We start from the raw sequence: 19282 nt of genomic DNA on the forward strand, positions 1-19282 counted from the left end.
GATTGTCATTGGACAATAACATAAATGAAATAATGACAAACCCATATGTTACACTGATAAAATTTCAAAACGGCTTTCAAATATAAGGATGCAAAAAAATGCTGAAAAAAAATCTTATCACAATGTACTTTATGCTAAGATTGGAACATGCAGTGGTAGTCAAGTACATTACAGAAGTTTCCCAACCTGTGATGATTCCATGATAAGCAAGTAAGTTTATTCAGGTATACACAAATACAGTTACATAGATTATCATACATAGCAGCATATGTATAGAGAACCTAGGATAACCCAAAAAAGTCAGTGACTTATTTCCATTGGGGTCCCTGATAATATTGCCACTTTAAAAAACAATTAATTACAAACATATACTGGCACTTTCAACCTATGGGACTATTCATAGCTGTGAAAATATCACTGCCAGTGAGACAGACAGTATCAATATTCAATGAAAATACCATACTACATATATACAGTACACTTTTCTTACTCTATTATATTTAATATTCTTTTTTTTTAACAAACTAGCCATCTCCCACTGAAGCAGGTCAACCCAAGAAAGAAGAAACACATTCACCAGCATTAATTCCATGGCATCAAAAATAAAAATGCTAACAAAAATTTGTTGAAAGCTTTTTTTTTTAATTTACAACAAGAGAAATTTATACTGCATTAATATATATGTATCTTCTCTCTAGGGTGCATTCTTTGAATTTAAATCAGTGTGAATATTTCCATTGTTTTTCATCAGCATGCAAATATAAACAAATTTATTAAAGCCAATGAGTTGTGAAAATAGACTTAATTGCAAAGAGTAACTTTATTGAGAAGTTTTGTCCATGGACAGGTTTCCTCAGGCTGGAGAAGCCTGTCCACAGACTAAATGACTCAATAAAGTTCCTCCATGGAACTGTCCTTTTTCTCCACTAAACAAACACTGTGCTAACTTGTGGTAAGCCACTTCAATCCATGGCTCTTCCCGGATCTGCCGCAGGAGAAAACCGTAGCTCTTCTCTTTTGCTTTGCGACTCTTCACTGTTTCTGGTTTCTCAAACCGTACAGTCACTTTCTTGATTTTTTCATCGTCATCAGAATCTGTAAAGGAAATTTTGAATAGCTTACATATACTATAGACAGCATTAACTAACTGTATGACAATACATGACAATGAAAAACTGAAGTTTAGAATAGGAGCACTCCATTTAGGAGAAGGGAGTGATCATGCAAATCATCACATGAAAATTTAGCTAAAGAATGAGAAGAATATGTTGAAAATAGTGTGAATAGCAGCAACTTGGTATGTAAGACACATGTGCAACAGCAAGGTATATTAAAAATACCCAATTGTTGTGCATGTGTCTATAGACTCATCAAGGAGAATGATCATATACAGCAGATGCACATCACACATACATAGTTACTGAAAGTGACTGGATGTCACATAAAAGTGAACTTATAAAAAGGAAACCCTCATAAAGAGAGGGGGAAACCTTTAGTAAACCCCTGATACAGTGGACCAACAGGGGAAACTGTCTGAGTGCTTGTTTACCTTTCGTTCTATCCCACACTTATAAAAGTTTTTGAGGCCAGTGGCGCTTATGTATATATATACATCTAAACCATAAGGCCCTTAAATATACTGTGAGTTGTAAAATTTGGCCTAGCCATGAAAGAATTAGTCAATGTGGTGGGTGTGCACAATATAGAAAAATAATCCTGCCCAAGACAGTTCATGATCAAAGTTTATATCCACATGATACAAAATTTACACAGAAATGAGTGATATTTGACTGTGTTTGGGTTAGAGATTTTGAGGTATTTTCTTGGTTGGTTTTTCATGGTTTTATTGGCTGTTTTGTGATATCAACTGGTAACTGGTAAGAAATACTAGTGAAGCAGATAATTTTGGTCAGTTTCAGACCCAGACTGAAAATATTAAATTTTTGGTAATTTTCCTGAGAAAGTATAGAGGGCATGTGTTATATAGAAAAGGCATGGCGATGTGATGAATGAACAGAGGAAAGGTGACTTTAGTGGCTAAAATACCTACAGTGTTTATTTTGGACTTTTTAAATTAAGAATTAGTTGAATTTTGTGTAAAATTAGCCAAATTATCAAGGTAGATCTAATGGTTGCATGGACAGTTTCTTTTTCTCAATCAATAGAACAGAAGGTATACTAATGAAATAACCTGAAATTGGATCGGTTTGAGCAAAACAATTGGCCTTATACAGGTCTCAAAGAGGGCAAAATCAGTTATGTAAAGTGCTCCTCAACTACATCAAATTTTATATTTTTTGGTGTCATTATTCGCTTCCATTTCAGAACGTAATTTTTTTGAATTGCAACACTAATGGGACTTCAATTTTACCCATTATTTCAAAACCTCATTATATCAAGGTCCATTATATCGAGGATTAATGTACTTTTGAGAAAACATGCCAGTTTGAGGAGCTTACCATCAGCCTCGCCCGATGTGTCCTTGCGCTCTTGCCGTCCCCGTTTATCAGCTAGATCAAGGTACGAGAAAGACGGTCGAAGAGCTAGGACAGCTGCTATAGGTGTTAAGTGAAGGCTTGAATCACGGACAACACCCACTGCATAGCGACTAACATCACTTAGAGCTTTGGTAGATGTTAAAACCAATTTGTCCATAACACTGCTGTGAAAAGAAATTTCATAATACACTAAACAACTAAAAGAAAGAGATGAGTAAAATTTGTGGACTCCATCCAGTGTGTGTTGCTGAAGTACTTGATGGATCAGGTGTTATATAAAGGAGCAAGACTGAAAACACATTACAATATTAGTGGATTGTCTTAATAATACACTAACACCACATTTGGTAACCAGTACGTTAACTAAAAATATGGGCAAGATAATACAGCAGTCATCTCCATTAAAAAGCTCTTCTTCAGTGGAATTTTTTTTCAAATGTAGTTAACAAAGAATGTGCATAAATAACTGAACAGCACATAAAAAGGCCTTCACAGAATGTACAATTCAGTGATTGATGCACTTTTTCAACCACATTTCCAAAAAATTGCTGTATAGAGAGTAGCTTTGAAAGAGAGGACTGTAAATAAGAAGATTTGCAATACATAAAGTAGCTTCAAGAGAGAGATGATTGTAAATAAAAAGATAATTAGTGATATACAACATCAAAAGATATATTAGTACAGTACAGTATACAGAATGAGGTTGTTGCAAATGTATTTATGCTGTACATATAAACCTATCAATCAATTTTATTTCCCAAAAATCCAAGGTGTTATTAAAATTAAGGTATTATGTTTAAACAAACATCTTTTTGGAAAAACCACTAGTTAAACAAAGCTTTTTGAGCAGGTTAGAACTAGGACATAAAACTATTCAATACTGCACTAGTACAGGTATGCAGATAAAAGCTATTAAAAGGAATAGTAATTTTACATGACAAGTCTGTATATGCATTTCTGTATACATAAGCCAAATAGTAATGATTAAAAATGAGTAGTAGTAATATAATATGAGTTTGTTTCTATCAGTAATGGAAGAGAATCTAACTAATCCATCAGACATCGTGAATATTGAAACAACCTGGAATATGTGAACAGAATCTCAATTTTTTATTTTGCACAAAGTAACAAATTTAGGGTAAGTGTTATCTGAGGGATGGCACTGAGAGCAAGGTATGACTGAATCTTCAAGAGCATGTATAACAGATAAAGAAAGCTGTGAAGTACTGTATAAGAGTGTAACCCTTACAGCCAGGCTTGAGTCCTAAAGGTGGGAGGAACAGTGCCTGCACTCTGAAGGAGGATTGGAGATGTTGCAGTTCAGAGAGTAATCTGAATTGTGATGTCAGCACATTTCTGGCAAGGCAGAGACTGAATGAATGATGGTGAAAGCATTTCCTTCTTTCAGTTATCCTGCCTTGCCAGAAGATGGCTATTTAGGTAAAAAAAAAAAAAAATCTACCCAATACAAATATTGCCTAATTCATGATATATAGATAACAAAAATGTGACTGACAGCAGAGATTTACTATAGTGAATGCTGTTTTTTCGTAAATGGTTAATGGTCCAAGTTGGAGTGATCCATCATCTTAAGTTTCTATCTCCTATGTGCAGGTTATTTATGTATACAACTCTACTTTCCACTCTTACCTCTTGTAGAAATTATCCTCTGAGTCCCGTTTGTCTCGGAATGCACCATCAACATTGAGGGCAATCTGCTCTCCTTTACTTTTGTCGTAAGTGGGTCCTCTGGTACGTAATCCCAACTCCATTTCAATCTGGCCACTCTGAGGCCTAATGGTTGTCTATTAAAGTAAAAAAAATAAATGGAATTCATCCTTTTCTTTTTTTAATTTAGCAATGTTTTCCATAATTACTCAACAAAGAAAACCTAAATTAATTAACAATGTATCTTAATGGCATACTGCCGGTGATTATGAAGAAAAGATATGTTTGCAGAGCAAATGGGACAATCTTTTGATCTGTTAAGATCTTTATCAAGTCATACAGGGGAAACAAAGTGTGCATTTTATTTTACTTTTTTTTATAAACACATCGGCCGTCTCCCACCAAGGCAGGGTAGCCCGAAAAAAACAAAATTTCACCATCAATCACTCCATCACTGTCTTTCCAGAGGTGTGCTTACACTACAGTTATAAAACTGCAACATTAACCGTTAAACGGTCCAAACGTATATATACGTTCACTCGCGTAGCGCTCCTAATTTTTTGAGAAAAAAAAAAAAGTTTTTCTTTTTTTTTATAGGAAAAAAAGCATGTGGTACCCAGGCGTCCCCAATTTTTTCATATGGCGCACACTGAGTGCATACACCCATTCTCTCATGTCTAGGCAACTCAGGCATATCGTGCCAATGTTGAATGAATGACAAAGGAAACATATATATATTATTTGGGGCGCTACGCGAGAGAACGCATATATTATACGTTTGAACCGTTTAAGGGTTAAAACCCCTCCTTCAGAGTGCAGGCACAGTACTTCCCATCTCCAGGACTCAAGTCCGGCCTGCCGGTTTCACTGAATCCCTTCATAAATGTTACCTTGCTCACACTCCAACAGCACGTCAAGTCCTAAAAACCATTTGGCTCCATTCGCTTCTATCTAACATGCTCACGCATGTTTGCTGGAAGTCCAAGCCCCTCTCACACAAAACCTCCTTTACCCATTCCCTCCAACCTTTCGAAGGCAAACCTCTATCGTGCTTTCCCTCCACTACAGATTTATACACTCTTGAAGTCGTTCTATTTTGTTCCAGCTTCTCTACATGTCCGAACCACCTCAACAACCCCTCCTCAACCCTGCACTCCTCAATCCTGCACTCCACTACCTCCTGCCTTCTCCTTGTTGCAACATTCACCACCCATGCTTCACATCCATTTAAGAGTGTTGGTACAACTATACTCTCATACATTCCCATCTTTGCTTCCATGGACAAAGTTCTTTGTCTCCACAGACTTGTAAGTGCACCATTCACCTTTTCCCCTTATCAATTCTATGATTCACCTCATCTTTCATAGACCCATCTGCTGACACATCCACTCCTCAATATCTGAATACATTCACCTCCTCCATACTCTCTCTCTCCAATCTGTACATACTTATATGTCTATACATATAATCTATGGAGGAGAGGAAGAGATGAGGTGAGAGAAACTGTTTCAGTCTAAGGAATTATGTGTGTATGTGTGTATGTGTGTGTGTGTGTGTGTGTGTGTGTGTGTGTGTGTGTGTGTGTGTGTGTGTGTGTACTCACCTAGTTGAGGTTGCAGGGGTCAATTCTGAGCTCCTGGCCCTGCCTCTTCGCTGATCACTACTAGGTCACTCTCCCTGAACCGTGAGCTTTATCATACCTCTGCTTAAAGCTATGTATGGATCCTGCCTCCACTACATCGCTTCCCAAACCATTCCACTTACTGACTACTCTGTGGCTGAAGAAATACTTCCTAACATCCCTGTGATTCATCTGTGTCCTCAACTTCCAACTGTGTCTCCTTGTTGCTGTGTCCAATCTCTGGAACATTCTGTCTTTGTCCACCTTGTCAATTCCTCTCAGTATTTTGTATGTCATTATCATGTCCCCCCTATCTCTCCTGTCCTCCAGTGTCGTCAGGTTGATTTCCCTTAACCTCTCCTCGTAGGACATACCTCTTAGCTCTGGGACTAGTCTTGTTGCAAACCTTTGCACTTTCTCTAGTTTCTTTACGTGCTTGGCTAGCTGTGGGTTCCAAACTGGTGCTGCATACTCCAATATGGGCCTAACGTACACGGTGTACAGGGTCCTGAACGATTCCTTATTAAGGTGTCGGACTGCTGTTCTGAGGTTTGCTAGGCGCCCCTATGCTGCAGCCGTTATTTGGTTGATGTGCACTTCAGGAAATGTGCCTGGTGTTATACTCACCCCAAGATCTTTTTCCTTGGGTGAGGTTTGTAGTCTCTGGCCCCCTAGATTGTACTCCGTCTGCGGTCTTCTTTGCCCTTCACCAATCTTCATGACTTTGCACTTGGTGGGATGGAACTCCAGGAGCCAATTGCTGGACCAGGTCTGCAGCCTGTCCAGATCCCTTTGTAGCTCTGCCTGGTCTTCAATTGAGTGAATTCTTCTCATCAACTTCACGTCATCTGCAAACAGGGACACCTCAGAGTCTATTCCTTCCGTCGTGTCGTTCACAAATACCAGAAACAGCACTGGTCCTAGGACTGACCCCTGTGGGACCCCGCTGGTCACAAGTGCCCACTCTTACACCTCGCCACGTACCATGACTCGCTGCTATCTTCCTGACAAGTATTCTCTGATCCATTGTAGTGCCTTCCCTGTTATCTCTGCTTGGTCCTCCAGTTTTTGCGCTAATCTCTTGTGTGGAACTGTGTCAAACGCCTTCTTGCAGTCCAAGAATATGCAATCTTGTGTAAGTGAGTGTGTAGGGAGGGAAGGGGGAGTATTACAGGAAGTACAATGAACAATTAAGTTGAAATGTCTGGTTTGTTGTGGACATGCTTGTTCCATTCTCATTCAGCTTTACTGCCAAGAATGTGTCTTTAATATGGTGTGTGCTCGTGGTTTGATACTTAACCCTAGTGAGGTATTCACCAGGGTGAGTAGTGAAATAAAATTATGATAATCCATGCATTCACTTCAATGAATGTTACCTTACATATTCCTCAAAAATCAACAAAAATTCCAAGCACAACAATTATATTTTAATAATTGTTCTCACTCAATACAGCCTACCCAGGCATAAGAAAATAATACTATTTCTAGAGGTACAGTATAACTCTCTAGGTTTAAGTAGTATAAGCACAGGTTTCAGGAGAGCTGCAGGTATGCAAAGATACCTCTTACAATCTCTTTCTGGAAATTTTAGTCTTTGTGCTAGTAACTGTATGTATTCAGGTCATGAATGCCCATAGCAAGCTCAAGCTCTAGGCTTGAGGCCTAGCTCAGTGTTGGATATGGGTACAGCCCTGCTAGCAACGATGATACTGATGTATGGTTTCTATATATTCTATGTGATGTATTAGCAGAATCTGTTGAGTTTTTACTCTAAATTATTCTTAATTAACTGTCATGAATTGCTTGTTTCCACTCACTCCAATCTAACATGCTCACAAATGCCTGCTGGATGATCAAGCTCCTGTCAGTTAAAGCCTCCTTCACACCCTTCCTCAACCATTCCTTGGACATTCCCTACATCTATTTCATACCTGATTTACTGTATAAGCAGAAAAGTCCCATACACTGCTCACTCACATGTGAATTTATAATCATGAACAATCAAACATCGCTGACCTTGAGAATAGTAGATTCATCGTAGTTGTGAGAATGTGGTCTCACTGGATACTGCAAGACATACAGTTGATCAGCCAGGGTCTTTGCCAGGTATACAGGAATCTGTTAAGAGGAAGCCCATGTTACTTCTGATATTTACTAAATAAATGCAAAATAAATACCTTATCCATAGTATTTCAATAGGAAATACGGCGGAAGACACACTACCACACAGACAGTCCAAAAAATAACCACTAGAGTCTCATACACAATTGTAATTCTTTTTAGAAATATTGTATTGACTTTATACCTGACCAAAATGTTCTTTGTCTAATTATAACTATTATTATTATTATTATTATTATTATTATTATTATTATTATTATTATTATTATAAAGCAAGTTTAAACCATTATGGGTCACAAGGCTTGCATTTACGCAATATGTATTATGATTATGGTAGAAATGGAATGGTGCCAAATTTTTTTGCTGATACTGATACTAAATTTTAGGTTGATACTGATACCATCAAAATTAGCTAATGCATACCAATACTGGTCCAATAATGATACTACCAAAACTGGCCAATACCCACCAATACTGGTGCCAATACTGATACAACCAATACTGGTGCCATTACTGATACCACCAAAACTGGCCAATATTTACCGATACTAATACCTAAATTTTGGCACACACCTAGATTATAGTATTTTACTTCATAAACATGCAATATATAAAATTTTAATTTTAATCATTTGGTGTTGACAAAAACACTTTGTAGAGAGTAAGCTACAATAACATAAGATTTACCTGGGAAATCAACAATTATTTTATTGATGGTCGAGTATTTTTAATATGTACTGTGGTACTAGTAGGTACTTAATTTAATGAACATACAATGGTGACTGTGTAGCTTTAACAAAGGAAAACATAAAAGTGGTAGTGTGTTAGGCTCACAACCGAAAGTTTCCGGGTCAAACCCTGGGTGAAACGAGACATGAGCAGGTCTCATAATGAATACTGTTGTTACTAGATATGAACAGGTATCTAGGAGTTAGCTGACTTGCAGGTTGCATAATGGGGAAGAACTGAAAAAAAAATAACCAAGTGGAAATATGTAACACTTTGTGGCTTTCTTGGGTTATCCAGGGTTACTAACCCCCTTATATCCAGGATAAATAATAATCCATGGTTATAACTACAAATACAGTATACTATTTCTCTTCAGTGCGACTTACTTTCATCTAAGACAAAATAAGATTTGTTTGGATTTTTAACCCTGGGTTTGGAGGGTTAGCTACCCAGGATAACCCAAGAAAGTCAGTGCGTCATCGAGGACTGTGTCTTATTTCTATTACGGTCCTTCAACCTTGTCTCCCAGGATGCCACCCACACCAGTTGACTAACACCCAGGTATAACACTGACTTAAGAGAAAGTGCCTATTAATCAATCAGTCAGTCCGTTAAGTTGAAGGTTGATTAACTTCAGCGTGACAATATCACTGCATGTTTATTATTTCATGGGAGGGAACACTAAACCTGTAGGGGTTATACATCACCAAGGGTAAGGAGAGGCTGACCAGATGCAATCCAGGGGAGAGAGGGTAGCCCCAATTTCTTGGATCAAGAGTCCTTCACCAACCTCAAGGTACACAAGAAGGAACATTATATTCACAGGGAAGTGGTAAACCCGTATGGGTTTAGCGCTTGGTAGATAGGTAACAATGATATTTGATCCAGGAAAGTGAAGGGTAGCTCCAAGTCCTCGGATCACAGGAACTAAAGTACATTATTATTTATATTATTAATACATTCGTGGGGAGCGGTAAACCCGTAGGGATAACACATCGCCTAGTAAATAGGCGGTAGACCCGATCCACGGAAGTAAAGGGTAGCTCCAATACCTCGGATCAAAAAGGCCAAGGGATCTATTATCTTTTTTACACAAGTGAGGGAGCGCTAAACCCTCAGGGGAGAGGGGATGTTGTCAGAACAAGGCGTCTCACCTCAGCAACCAGAGGGTCAGCGTCAGCATCGTCAGCCTTCATACTGACACAATGTCTCACTCTCCTCCTCCTCCTCCTCTGCTTTACTGACTGTGGTTTTTATCCTCCCGAAAACAGAATTAAACCAGCGAGAGAACAAGTCAAGCCAGTCAAACCATGACTATAAACCATGCCGCCCCGATGTTGTTGTTGTTGTTGTTGGATTTAAGGGCAGCCACAACTTGAGGAGCCGTGGAGAGGAATGGCAGGAAATATAAAGACATTGAAAAATTAGGCAAATAAGTAAGTAAGTAGGCCTATTTTGGGTGCTGCTACACAACGATTGGATGATTACAATAGTTTTATATAGTAACATATGGGTAAACTGCATAGAATAGCTCAAAAATTAAAAGTTACAAATTTCCACTTGAAGACACAAACACAATATAATACAATCCTTTACCTACTTTATTGACTTTATTGACTGGAAACCTGATAAAGCCCACTTTGTTTAAGATACGTTATCAATAAAGGACCGTGCTGTACTGCACTTGTGTCTCTTTTATCATTTAGGAGCCGTGTGAACCCTACCGTCAGAGTTCTAGATCTGAGTTCCGGAATCGCTAGCGCCCTCGCACTGTTATTATTATTATTATTATAATCAAGGGGGAAGCGCTAAACCCGGAGGATTATACAGCGCCTGGGGGATGTGGAAGGCATTCAGGCTTAATTCGGGGAACTGGAGCACAGATCCAATTCCCTAAATCAAGAGCCCCTCACCAACATCAAGGAACCTTCCTTGAGGGGCCTCGCACTGTTACTGTACTTGGAATACAGGAACCAGCAGGGATGACTTGTAAGTAAGTTATTTAGGTACAGGTACACATAAATACAGTTACACAAGTTATCTTACATAAGTAACATATGTGTAAATAACCTTAAAAAGTCAGAGTGACTTATTTCCACCGGAGTCATTTGCTTATTTCCATTGTGATTCTTTACTTATTTCTCAGGTCAGGAAGAAGAATAAGATACACATGCAATACTTGGGTGTCCCTCATGTCTCATTCTTTTTTTTTTTGGCTGCTTTCCAACGCAATAAATAATACAAACCCCGGAACGGGTGAGGTACGAACCCATGGCGAGTGAGTCGTATAATTTCTGAGGTCGTGCTAGGCTGTTCCACCTTGGTAGGCCTGACAATAAGTCTATCATAATGCTCATCTAAAAGTACTATTCATATTTATTGGGAAAGTGATGAATTAAGATATTTATTTGGAAATTTAATGTTTATTTGAAAAATACACAGCAATAAGAACATAAGAAAGAGGAACACTGCAGCAGGCCTACTGGCCAATGCGAGGCTAGTCCAATTCGAATGATATGACAAATAATTGATTTAATATGAGATATGACTACCCATCATAAACATCTTTGAAAGGGTCTATAATTTCCTCACTAACAGAACACAGAGAGTAGTCGTCAACAGAGTAAAGTCCGAGGCAGCTACGGTGAAAAGCTCTGTTCCGCAAGGCACAGTACTCGCTCCCATCTTGTTCCTCATCCTCATATCCGACATAGACAAGGATGTCAGCCACAGCACCGTGTCTTCCTTTGCAGATGACACCCGAATCTGCATGACAGTGTCTTCCATTGCAGACACTGCAAGGCTCCAGGCGGACATCAACCAAATCTTTCAGTGGGCTGCAGAAAACAATATGAAGTTCAACGATGAGAAATTTCAATTACTCAGATATGGTAAACACGAGAAAATTAAATCTTCATCAGAGTACAAAACAAATTCTGGCCACAAAATAGAGCGAAACACCAACATCAAAGACCTGGGAGTGATCATGTCGGAGGATCTCACCTTCAAGGACCATAACATTGTATCAATCGCATCTGCTAGAAAAATGACAGGATGGATAATGAGAACCTTCAAAACTAGGGATGCCAAGCCCATGATGACACTCTTCAGGTCACTTGTTCTATCTAGGCTGGAATATTGCTGCACACTAACAGCACCTTTCAAGGCAGGTGAAATTGCTGACCTAGAAAATGTACAGAGAACCTTCACGGCACGCATAACGGAGATAAAACACCTCAATTACTGGGAGCACTTGAGGTTCCTGAACCTGTATTCCCTGGAATGCAGGCGGGAGAGATACATGATTATATACATCTGGAAAATCCTAGAGGGACTAGTACCGAACTTGCACACGAAAATCATTCACAATGAAAGCAAAAGACTTGGCAGAGGATGCAACATCCCCCAATGAAAAGCAGGGGTGTCACTAGCACGTTAAGAGACCATACAATAAGTGTCAGGGGCCCGAGACTGTTTAACTGCCTCCCAGCATACATAAGGGGGATTACCAACAGACCCCTGGCAGTCTTCAAGCTGGCACTGGACAAGCACCTAAAGTCGGTTCCTGACCAGCCGGGCTGTGGCTCGTACGTTGGTTTGCGTGCAGCCAGCAGCAACAGCCTGGTTGATCAGGCTCTGATCCACCAGGAGGCCTGGTCACAGACCGGGCCGCGGGGGCGTTGACCCCCGGAACTCTCTCCAGGTAAACTCCAGTTACACAACCCAGGGCAACATGGGTTTAGAGAAGGTCGTTCCTTCCTGTTCCAACTACTGGACCACTATGACAAGGTCCTGGATGAGCTAGAGGATAAACAAAATGAGGTTGTAGTATGCACAGAGTTAGCTAAAGCCTTTGATAAGTGCGACCATGGTGTAATAGTGCACAAAATTAGTGATAAAGGAATAACAGAAAAAGTTGATAGATGTATCTATAACTTCCTAATTGAGCACAAAGAGTAATAGTAAACAGAGTAAAGTCTGAGGCAGCTACAGTGAAAAGCTCTGTCCCACAAGGCACAGTACTCGCTCCAATTTTGTTCCTCATCCTCATATCTGACACAGACAGAGATGTAAGCCACAGCACTGTGTCTTCCTTGGCAGATGACACCCGAATTTGGTAAGACACATATGCAACAGTCAGGTATCTTTATTCCGAAACGTTTCGCCTACACAGTAGGCTTCTTCAATCGAGTACAGAAAAGTTGGCAGAAGCAGTAGAGAAGTGAGGACGATGTTATCAGTCCATCACCTTGAAGACGTAGTTTTGAGGTGGTCAGTCCCTCAGTCTGGAGAAGAGTATTGTTCTATAGTCTGAAACAATATCACTAACACTCTCATTAACATTGTTTCTGGCTGAGGGACTGACCACCTCAAAACTACATCTTCAAGGGTGGTGGACTGATAACATCGTCTTCACTTCTCTACTGCTTCTGCCAACTTTTCTGTACCCAACTAAAGAAGCTGACTGACCACCTCACCTCACCACTACTATATGTTCGAAGCTCGGGACCACATGATCACTGGCCCCGAGGGGTCTTTCATATGTGATGTCCTGAATATCTGCACTACTCAAGATGAATACTAGGTCCAGTCTTGCTGGTTCATCCTCTCCTCTCTCTCTGGTAGTGTCCCTTACGTGTTGGTACATGATATTTTCCAGTACCACCTCCATCATCTTAGCCCTCCACTTTTCTGGGCCCCCATGTGGCTCCAGGTTCTCCCAGTCGATTTCCTTGTGACTGAAGTCACCCACAACCAGCAGCTTTGCCCTGCTCACATGAGCCCTTCTGGCCACTTCAGCCAATTGCTCTGTTACTCTCATCATACTCTTGCTTTGGCCTCCTGCTGGTCTATGGTGGGTTATACATCACTGCAATTACCACCTTGGGACCTCCAGACTGAAGTGTTCCTATTATATAGTCTCTTGCATCTCCTCTGTCTCCTCTGTCCAGCTCATCAAATCCCATTGGTTTTTGATGAGCAGTGCCACTCCTCCACCCCCTCTGTTCCCTCTGTCTTTCCTCGGGATCTGATATACGGTTGGAAAGGACCCCAATGGAAATAAGTCACTCTGATTTTATTGGGTTATCCTAGGTTCTCTACACATATGCTGCTATGTATGATAATTCTATGTAACTGTATTTGTGTATACCTGAATAAACTTACTTACTTATTATCTGTTATCATTCCTGTGAGCTTGGTTTCTGTGATGTCTAGTGATGCCTCTTTGACTCTTTCGTGCCACTCCTTCCACTTACTCGTTATTCCATCAACGTTGGTGTACCATACCTTCAGTTTTCTCTCCATCATTGAGTTCTGGGGGGTCTGTGGGGTTGGGGGACCTGGCAGTGTGCTGTGGGATTCTACAGCGTAGTGTGGGGTGGGAGATGTAGGTGTGGATTGTGGATTGTGTTGGGACAACGTGTTTGGTAGTGGGGTTCTGGGAGTGGTTCTGTGTGTGCTTGTGCTTGTTGCTCTGCCCTGCTCTGGTTGTCCTCTGCTGACTCTGTCCTGTGTGCGTGTACTCACCTAACTGTACTCACCTAATTGTGGTTGCAGGGGTCGAGATTCAACTCCTGGCCCAGCCTCTTCACTGACCGCTACTGAGTCCTCCCTCTCCCTGCTCCATGAGCTTTATCATACCTCGTCTTAAAACTATGTACGGGTCCTGCCTCCACTACATCACTTGCCAGACTATTCCACTTCCTAACAACTATGTGACTGAAAAAATACTTCCTAACATCCCTTTGACTCATCTGAGTCTTCAACTTCCAATTTTGACCCCTTGTTTCTGTGTCCCATCTCTGGAACATCCTCTCTCTGCCCACCTTATCTATTCAACGCAGTATTTTGTATGTCTTTATCATGTCACCCCTAACTCTCCTGTCCTCCAGTGTCGTCAGACAGATTTCCCTTAACCTTTCTTCGCAGGACATTTCCCTTAGCCCTGGAACCAGCGTTGTTGCAAACCTTTGCACTTTCTCTAATTTCTTAAGTGTGTGTGTACTCACCTATTTGTACTCACCTATTTGTGGTTGCAGGGGTCGAGTCCTAGCTCCTGGCCCCGCCTCTTCACCGGTTGCTACTAGACCCTCTCTCTCAACGCTCCATGAGCTTTATCAAACCTCGTCTTAAAACTGTGTATGGTTCCTGCCTCCACTACGTCATTTTCTAGGCTATTCCACTGCCTTACAACTCTATGACTGAAGAAATACTTCCTACTATCTCTCTGACTCATTTGTGTCTTCAACTTCCAATTGTGGCCTCTTGTTTCTGTGTCCCCTCCCTGGAACATCCTGTCCTTGTCCACCTTGTCTATTCCACGCAGTATTTTATATGTCGTTATCATGTCTCCCCTGACCCTCCTGTCCTCCAGTGTCGTCAGGCCGATTTCCCTTAATCTTTCTTCATAGGACATTCCCCTTAGCTCTGGAACTAACCTTGTTGCAAACCTTTGTACTTTCTCTAGTTTCTTGACGTGCTTTATCAAGTGCGGGTTCCAAACAGGTGCTGCATACTCCAGTATGGGCCTGACATACACGGTGTACAGTGTCTTGAATGATTCCTTACTAAGGTGTCGGAATGCTGTTCTCAGGTTTGCCAGGCGCCCATATGCTGCAGCAGTTATCTGATTGATGTGTGCTTCCGGAGACATGCCTCGGTGTTATACTAACCCCAAGATCTTTCTCCTTGAGTGAGGTTTGCAGTCTTTGGCCCCCTAGCCTATACTCTGTCTGTGGTCTTCTGTGCCCTTCCCCTATCTTCATGACTTTGCATTTGGCAGGATTAAATTCGAGAAGCCATTTGCTGGACCAGGTGTCCAGTCTGTCCAGGTGTCTTTGAAGTCCTGCCTGGTCCTCATCAGATTTAATTCTCCTCATTAACTTCACATCATCTGCAAACAGGGACACTTCTGAGTCTAACCCTTCCGTCATGTCGTTCACATATACCAAAAATAGCACTGGTCCTAGGACCGACCCCTGTGGGACCCCGCTCGTCACAGGTGCCCACTGTGATACATCATTACGTACCATGACTCGTTGTTGCCTCCCTGTCAGGTATTCTCTGATCCATTGCAGTGCCCTTCCTGTTATATGCGCCTGATGCTCTAGCTTCTGCACTAATCTCTTGTGAGGAACTGTGTCAAAGGCCTTCTTGCAGTCCAAGAAGATGCAATCAACCCACCCCTCTCTCTCTTGTCTTACTTCTGTTATTTTATCATAAAACTCCAGAAGGTTTGTGACACAGGATTTGCCTTCCGTGAATCCGTGCTGGTTGGCATTTATACTCCTGTTCCGTTCCAGGTGCTCCACCACTCTCCTCCTGATAATCTTCTCCATAATTTTGCATACTATACACGTCAATGACACAGGTCTATAGTTTAGTGCCTTTTTTCTGTCTCCTTTTTTGAAAATGGGAACTACATTTGCCGTCTTCCATACCTCAGGTAGTTGCCCAGTTTCCAGGGATGTGTTGAAGATTGTGGTAAGTGGTACGCACAACATATCTGCTCCCTCTCTAAGGACCCATGGAGAGATGTTGTCCGGTCCCATTGCCTTTGAGGTATCGATGTCCCTTAGCAGTTTCTTCACCTCCTCCTCATCTGTATGTATGTCGTCCAACACTTGTTGGTGTATTCCTTGTTGGTGTCCCCATCTGGTCTGTCCCCCCAGAGTCCTTCCTGTCTCTACTGTAAATACTTCCTTAAATCTCGTGTTGAGCTCCTCACATACCTCTTGATCGTTTCTTGTGAGTTCTCCACCTTCTTTCCTCAGCCTTATCACCTGGTCCTTGACTGTTGTCTTCCTCCTAATGTGGCTATACAGCAGTTTCGGGTCAGATTTGACTTTCGATGCTATGTCGTTTTCATACTGTCGCTGGGCCTCCCTCCTTATCTGTGCATACTCGTTTCTGGCTCTTCTACTAATCTCCTTGTTTTCCTGGGTCCTATGCCTCCTGTACCTTTTCCATTCCCTGTTGCACTTAGTTTTTGCCTCCCTACACCTTCGGGTAAACCAAGGACTCGTTTTGGTCTTCCTATTATTTCTGTTTCCCTTGGGAACAAAACTTTCCTCTGCCTCCTTGCACTTTGTTGTCACATATTCCATCATCTCGTTTACTGATTTTCCTACCATTTCTCTGTCCCACTGAACCTCCTGCAGGAAGTTTCTCATACCTGTGTAGTCCCCCCTTTTATAGTTTGGCCTGTCCCCTTCAGTTCCTGTTACCTTCTCCACTTGTAACTCTACTATATAGTCAAAACTCAGAACCACATGATCGCTAGCTCCAAGGGGCCTCTCGTAAGTGATGTCCTCGATGTCTGAACTGCTCAGGGTGAACACAAGATCCAGTCTTGCTGGCTCATCCTCCCCTCTCTCTCTGGTTGTGTCCCTGACATGTTGATGCATGAGGTTTTCAAGTACCACATCCATCATCTTGGCTCTCCATGTTTCGGGACCCCCATGTGGCTCCAGGTTTTCCCAGTCGATCTCCCTGTGGTTGAAATCGCCCATTACCAGTAACTTTGCTCTGCTCGAGTGAGCTCTTCTTGCCACCTCAGCCAGTGTGTCCACCATCACCCTGTTGTTTTCTTCGTACTCCTCTCTTGGCCTCCTGCAGTTCTGTGGTGGGTTATACATCACTCCAATGACTACTTTATGTTCTCTGGACTGAATTGTACCTACAATGTAGTCTCTTTCTCCAATCATGTCCATGCCTTCCATTTCCTCAAATCCCCATTGGTGTTTTATGAGCAGTGCAACCCCTCCTCCCCCTCTACTCCTTCTATCTTTCCTCAGGATCTGATATCCTGTTGGGAAGATTGTGTCTGTTATTGTCTCAGCGAGTTTTGTTTCTGTGACTGCTATGATATCTGGGGATTTTTCACTGATTCTTTCATTCCACTCCTCATGTTTATTCGTTATTCCATCCGCGTTTGTGTACCAAACCTTTAGTTTCTTTTCTATCATTGTGGAGGCCTGGTCACAGACCGGGCCGCGGGGGCGTTGACCCCCGAAACTCTCTCCAGGTACTGCAGGTGGTCATGCAAGTATATTGGGGTTGGGGGAGCGAGAGCCTTGGTGGGGGCCTATATGGGGCTGTGGTGTAGGTGGGGTTTGTGTTGATGGGGGTGGGGTCAGAATGCCCATAAGGGACAGCTGTTGGGGTGAGGTTTGTGATATGGGGGTTGGTGGCAGAGGGAACAGTGAGTGGGTTGTAGTATAGGTTGCTCAGTTGCGTTGGGAATGTCGCGGGTGGGGTCTTTTGGCGGGAGATTCTGTGGGGTGTGTTTGCCCTTCCTCCTGTGTCTGGGTCCTGCTCATTTTCATTGCTTCTCGTTCCTCCTTGCGTCTCTGTACCCTCTCTTTCAGTGTAGTCCTTTCTTCTTGTGTTCTGTCGCGGTCGAGGTATACTCTCTGGTACCCCTCTTTGTCCCTCAGTCTTGCTTTCTCTTGCAGAATCCTGGTTCGAACTGATTCTTCCTTGAAAGTTACTCTGACAGGCCGTATCCTTCCACTCGCAAACCACCCAATTCTCTGAAAATTTGTCACCTGGGTCATATTGCCCTCCCCTATTGTTTTCATGATGCCTTCAATCATTTTTTTCTCCTCCTGTTTTATTTCTTCAAAGTTGGCCCCCTTGGCTTCTTGGAGCCCGTACACAAAAACTGACCTCGCCCTTTCCTCCTCCCACTGAGTCTCCATCTGCTTCCTCTGAGGCATTTTATTTCCTTCCATTGACATGTTCTTGCCTTCAGTCCCTGTCATATCTGAAACTTCTATTCTCAGTGAACTGTCTTTCCTGGCCAGCTGTCCCTTGCTACTGCAGTTGGCTGTTAGAATCTCTGCATATAACAAACCTTCATTGTCTTCGGACCTGTCGCTTGATCTTAGTGTGCTCATCGTCTTTTCCCTGGCCCCACGTGGGTCTGATAGGGCCTTCGTGTACGGCATGTCTCCGTTGTTGCTTACCATCCCCTTGTCTGCGCCTGACTTTGAATTTCCTGATGTCACACCTGAATTGTCATTTGTCTCTCTAATCTGTTTCAGGCTTTGCAGTTTCTCTTCTAAGCACTGTATCCTAGCTTCTGCTGCTAAGACCTGTACTTCCCACTTCCTGCACTCTTCAGCTATCCGCTCCTCCATTTTCTTACCAAGCTCTACTATCTTCCTTCCCCACTCTTCCTCCCTTTTTTGGAGCTCTAGCTCCCAGTCTTTCCTCCCTGGTTCGTCCACCAGATCTCTGGGTTTCCGTCCTCTAAGGCCACCCATTTTTTTTTTTTTTTTACTTTTTATTACCACAGACAGAAGGCTAGAGGAGGGAGAGGGTGTGGGGGAGAGAGAGAGAGAGAGTAGAAAGAGGGAGAGAGAGGAGAGAGAAAGGGTAGAAAGAGGGAGAGAAAGGAGAGAGTATGGGGGTGAGGGATAAGACCAAGGGGGAGGGAGAGAAATGTGAGGGGGGAGAGAAAGGGTAGAGAGAGGGAGAAAGAGAGGGAGAGGGAGAGGGAGAGAAAGAGAGAGAGAGGGAGAAAGGAGGGAAGAAGGCTATGAGAGAGAGAAACGCGAGGGAGGGAAAAGGCAAGAGGTCTGTGGGGGAGGCGGTCAAATTCCAAGGATCAGCTGTGTGTACTCACCTAGTTGTGGTT

The 19282-nt window shown here is 42.1% G+C and overlaps 1 protein-coding gene across 2 annotated transcripts in view; it reads right to left on the bottom strand.

The window, feature by feature from the left end:
* Polr3E (RNA polymerase III subunit E) overlaps positions 1-10011 on the bottom strand; it is a 28807-nt gene extending 18796 nt beyond the window's left edge. For both annotated transcript variants that reach the window (XM_070095181.1, XM_070095179.1), the window contains exons 1-5: positions 9792-10011; positions 7804-7905; positions 4149-4303; positions 2460-2662; positions 948-1095 (exon numbers count right to left, since the gene is read on the bottom strand). In XM_070095181.1, coding sequence (XP_069951282.1) covers positions 948-1095; positions 2460-2662; positions 4149-4303; positions 7804-7905; positions 9792-9833 — 650 coding nt within the window. In that variant the 5' untranslated portion in view covers positions 9834-10011. The remainder of the gene's footprint in view (positions 1-947; positions 1096-2459; positions 2663-4148; positions 4304-7803; positions 7906-9791) is intronic.
* Positions 10012-19282: the final 9271 nt, after the last annotated feature.

The sequence above is a fragment of the Cherax quadricarinatus genome, chromosome 49, assembly GCF_038502225.1.
Source record: "Cherax quadricarinatus isolate ZL_2023a chromosome 49, ASM3850222v1, whole genome shotgun sequence".
In the NCBI taxonomy this organism is placed as follows: domain Eukaryota; kingdom Metazoa; phylum Arthropoda; class Malacostraca; order Decapoda; family Parastacidae; genus Cherax; species Cherax quadricarinatus.